The 4,951-nt window shown below is 42.7% G+C and overlaps 1 protein-coding gene across 2 annotated transcripts in view; it reads right to left on the bottom strand.

Moving 5' to 3' along the window:
* The window catches only part of LOC106517358 (SH3 and multiple ankyrin repeat domains protein 1), a gene marked incomplete in the record, with an annotated part of 58,705 nt that overhangs the window by 23,938 nt on the left and 29,816 nt on the right, over window positions 1–4,951 (bottom strand). For both annotated transcript variants that reach the window (XM_014008143.1, XM_014008144.1), the window contains 10 exon segments: window positions 1,102–1,232; window positions 1,320–1,495; window positions 1,678–1,744; window positions 1,826–1,903; window positions 2,010–2,126; window positions 2,610–2,651; window positions 2,912–3,079; window positions 3,815–3,966; window positions 4,116–4,224; window positions 4,320–4,391. In XM_014008143.1, the coding sequence (XP_013863597.1) occupies window positions 1,102–1,232; window positions 1,320–1,495; window positions 1,678–1,744; window positions 1,826–1,903; window positions 2,010–2,126; window positions 2,610–2,651; window positions 2,912–3,079; window positions 3,815–3,966; window positions 4,116–4,224; window positions 4,320–4,391 (1,112 nt within the window).

Raw genomic sequence — 4,951 nt, 5'->3', positions numbered from 1 at the left:
GATACTGTGGTCACTCTCCATGTAGCATCAATTATGCTAATGCTAGCTGTCACGTTCTCTCATCCTGGCCACACCTCCGCTCTCTAACACCCCCTCCCCTACCCACTTTGATGCATTTTTCAGATTTCGCCTTGGGGCGGAGTTATCTTTTCACGGGGGGGGAGGGGGGGGGATACACTTTAAAGAAACAGTGTCAAAACAAGTTGATTTTAGACACAGCTCAGAAAAGAGGGGCTTGTGGAGTTACAATAGGGAGGAATTCAGACATTGCAGTTCCATTTTAGAGCCCAACTGGATGATGTAATTATGAAAAAGAATTATTCTAAAGTAAGATATGTCTCATTTAAAATACCAACACTGTCATTCTGTAAGCTCAAACTTAATTTAACGAAGTTTCAAATGGTTTGTCCGGTGAAGCAGGCAGAGGATTTGGTTTCTTAGCTGGTCCCAAAAATTTAAAACTATCACCAGCTGTGCCTGAAACGTACGGAGCCCGTGAGGGGACATGGGAGATTTTTTTTCTTTTGCGTTCCCTCGCAAAAGTATTTTATCACTGTTGTACCTGCCGGTTTATTAGAAAACTCACATGTTCACCATTAGTGAGTTAGCCTACTGCTTTAATTCAGCTTCAGAATGAATATATCACACAGCCACGCATGGAAGTATGTCATATGCCGATATTTTAACACAGTACAGCCACGCAACATCAATGTCAATTTCACAAACTTGTGGCGACACATCCTGTTTTGGTAACCGGATATTTCAAAATAAAAGTCTGATTTAATTCAGTTCRTACACAAAACAATCTTTTGCGTGGGAACGTAAAAGTATTGCGAGGGAACACAAAGGTATTGCGTGGGGACTCAAAAGGAAAAAAAGTCCCCCCATGTCCCCTCGCRGGCTCCGTACAAACAGGAAAATGTAGGTTGACATGTAAAGAGAATATAAAAACTCCCCACTTAAGGTTTTTTAACCAATCGTATTGCAATCATCACTTTGTCTTTATTGGCTGGTTTTGAACAGCGGGCTTTCATGTAAAGAAACTTCTTTAGTAGCAGTGTTAGCCTTTTATAAAGGCATGACTGCACACAGAAACATTACCTCTGTCTGCCTCTTGGCTGTCGGTGCCTCTCCTCTGTATCACTTTGGCCCCCCCTCCCTCTGGAAGGGGACCGTGTGCGAGTTCTGGGACTGCTGGAGCTTCGGACACCTATGGAAGCCCTGCGCTGGCCCTGCAGGAACCAGAGRAACTCACTCAGAATCAAGAGAATACATCTTACGTCACAGAGATCTGCCGGTGAGCTGAGGGTCATCTCTACCTGTCCGGGGTTGGGATTGGTGGCGGACTTGTTGGGGAGGGCCATCGGGTCAGACTGGGTCATTGTGTTATCACTGTTGGCACGCAGCAGGGGGTGGGAATGAAGCTGGGGCAGAGGCAGCGTGTGGGCGCTGTCTTTTCGCCTGGGGACAAACTTGGGTGATTCCAAGAAGGGAACTGATGCCATGCGTGATGGGGATGATTTAAAATCGAAGGAACAGAGAGGTCAGGTGGAACAGAAATTAAGAGGAGGGGGGAGGATCAACGAAAGTTAGTTTAGAAAGGAACAGAAATTATTCAAGTGACAACAAAAGAGGCAGGTGTGAACCCCCCTTTAACATTCTGACAAGAAAGCTTACCTACGTCCAMATCTTTGTGGTTTTTGATGATTTCCCCAAGTTCAAAGTGACCAGACATAACAGCTACCTGCAAACAGAGAAAATTAAAACTTTGTCTTGTACTTATAGGTAATTTTTTAAAGAAGTAGTTTTTGGATATTTCATTTACCTGAAAAGGGGTCTGACCATGTTTATTCTTTGCCTCCTTATTCGCCCCTCTGTACAGAAGAACACGAACGCAGCTTTCCTGAACAATTAGTGGAGAGACAWTGGCAGGTTACCGCCTCTAGAATAAACAAATTGCAGTTTAATGGTAATAACATTTAAATCCCGGGCATCCTCTCCACACTTGCCTTGTTGTACAGGGCTGAAATGTGAAGCGCGGTGTTCCCTGAGGCGTTTTGAGAAGCAGTGTCTGCTCCATAAAACAGCAGATGCTCCAAGTGTTGTGCAAGGCCRTTCTGACAAGCCTTTTAATGTCAAGAGATATGCACAAATGGTTAGTGTTCGAAGGACATCTGGATACAAGTCGAAACGGAGAACACAGTTACGCACTGTACATACGTGATCTGATGCCAACACAAAGACACAATCGGTCAGGGCTCTAACTTTAAAGCAACAGAAACGAATCTCCTGCAGCTCGTGAGGTTTTCTCATATTTTCCRCAGAAACAAAAATATCACACAAAGTAAAGAAAGAAAGCATCGAGCAGCAAGACCAAAATAAAATGTCATGACAACTGGCTCGCAGCACAGATTTACCAGAACGTCACGGTGACAGAATGTAGGCAATGCACCCGCAGATTCATTGGACAGAAAGAGACATTTATCTCATGCTCTTTCTGAACTGGACTCATCTCCAGATGACCCAGATTTGGACAGGCTTTTAGAAAACAATGCGGTCACCTCATTCCCATTGGTTTATTTGCATTGTAGTGGTGGGATGAAAGGTACCTTGTGTATTTCTTCCATTCCAAACTCCTCTTCATCCCTCGGCTTTGGGCAGAGAAAGGGAGGGGAGGAAGAAGAGAGAAGACAAGTGAGGACGACAGGGACAATGTGTGAGAAAACGCCGAGGGAGCCTGAGGGTGACGGTACACGACAAATACCACAGAGATGTGACAGAGAAATGATGGAGCTTTGCTGAAGTCAACGTGGAGTCGGGCCTGAAAATGTCTGACAACAAAAAGATGAGAGGAGACCTCGAAGGCAGCGTCAGCGGACTGATCGGGCTGAGTTGCTCTTCATGAATCTACCTGATGACTCTCATCCCAGCCATTCTCATCCCTTGTCCCCAGCTTTGCCCTGTAGTAGAGCAAAGTCTCACAGCAGGAAGTGTCGCCCCCTGTCAGCACAGTGTGGTACAGCGGGGTCAGGCCACAGCGGTCCTTGTAGTCCGGAGACGCCCCAAGAGACAGAAGAGTCTGACAGGACAGAGAGAGAAAAGAAAAGTTATGAATGTTTACATTTGTTTGTTATCGTACTAAAATATAACATTAAAATAGACCTTAAAGGAATGCATATGTTATGTGCTTCGGGCACATTTTTACTAAAATTTTTGCTTTTTTCCAGATTGTTCTGGTTAGTAGTAGGGTATTTTTTTGTTATCATTTTATGATGTTTTTTTTGTTAGTTTAGTTTGGTGTGGTTGTGGCTTCGACGGCCCTGTATAGGGTTGGTACACTGCCACACCCTTAGTTTTGTTTAGCTGTCTCACCAGGTCCATCTTTTGTTTCAACTTTGAGTTTTGTTTTTTGGTTAGTAATTTTTTTAAAGACCAATGTCTTTAACTTTCCTCTTTTTTTTCGTTTTTTGCAGAAAAATTTTGGTTCCTTTTTTTTCTCCTCAGCTAAGGTTTTTTGGAGGACCAGGTGGAATAATTAATAAAAAGTTTCATTCCTGAAAAAAAAACCTAACTATTAACCAAAACAATCTGGAAAAAAAAGCAAAAATGTTAGTAAAAATGTTCCCGAAGCACTTAACAATATCACACGCCAGAGTTTGAGCATCTTGTTATCTGCATATGCTCAGAGGACGTTTTGTGAATGACTTTCAGCTACTGCCATGCTGAATTTTAGCTCAATATCTGTAAAATTGACTGAGTTTTAGCCATTTTTGTGTTTTTAAAGGTCAGCACGTTTTGACTTTAAGGCTCTCACCAGTAGCCCAGTGTGATTGTGAGCTCTAACAGCTTTGTGCAGCGCCGTCATGCCGTCTCGGCTCCTGAAGTCCAAGTGAGCGCCACCCAGAACCAGCAGCCTGATGCCCTCCACTGACAGGCTGGACTGGGTGGCCACTGAGAGCGGGGTCTCTGAGACACATTGGGGAGGTGATTAAGGGGCAGAGAGGATGATCGATTAACAAGTGCATCTTTTTTTCTTCTTTTTTTAAAAAAATCTGGAAACAAAATGACTATTAAAAAGGCAACTCCTTTGTGAGAGGTTAAATTGAGAAATCCACCTCCAGTGTCTGGGTCCTGAAAGTTTGGATCAAGACCCTTATCGAGGACTTTGGCCATTTTCTCCATGGCTCCAGTCTGAACGTATTCCAGAAACTTCTTCTGACTGGCCTGAATGTGGAAAAGATGGGAAAACATCACAAAAACTCAACCTCAGAACTGCACAGCTTGTAATTAYAGAGTTAAATTTAACAACAAAACTCTACCTTTGTGCAGAATTTAGCCAGAGCCTTTTCATCCAGGTTGGTTTGTTTGTAAACTCTGGTTTTGTACCTAAACTAAGGACAAAAAAAGGGATCTGTGTTAAAAGTGCAAATCATACAATTACAGTGTTTAGTTTATTAGTGACTGTAAAAACACAAGAAACATTTGTGTAGTAAATCCTTCTTCTTCTTCTTTTGTTGGGTGCTCTTCAGAGGTCACCATGAGTCATCCTCCTCCACCTCACTCTGTCCTCTTCACCCGCTGTAGAGCTATATTTGGGCCATAAAGTTTGTTAAAAAACTTTTTTTAAACTGGAAAAAAAAAAAARAASAAACGTTGAAACTGAAAAAGTTCAAATCTACTTGACAGAATCTATGACTTTTTTCATTGTATTTTTTTTTCCAGTTTCAAACTTCTGGACCAGAAGTTCTGGTCCTGGTCATGCATGGGGGCGGGGCCTCAGATGCCAGGGGGYGTGGAATCATCAATGACGTCTCAACACAGAGGCTGGACAATTATTCCCACCTGTTGCATTCAGGAACCATAGAAACTGTAAAGTTTACTAAAACATCTATAATATTCTATGTTTTTGTGATTTTTGCTATTTTCAGATTTTTTTCCATGAGTTTTGTGC

The sequence above is a fragment of the Austrofundulus limnaeus genome, unplaced genomic scaffold (assembly GCF_001266775.1).
Source record: "Austrofundulus limnaeus strain Quisiro unplaced genomic scaffold, Austrofundulus_limnaeus-1.0 Scaffold48, whole genome shotgun sequence".
Classification (NCBI taxonomy): domain Eukaryota; kingdom Metazoa; phylum Chordata; class Actinopteri; order Cyprinodontiformes; family Rivulidae; genus Austrofundulus; species Austrofundulus limnaeus.
Note: the sequence above shows the minus strand (reverse complement) of the source record. Positions and strands in the feature narration are given on the sequence as shown.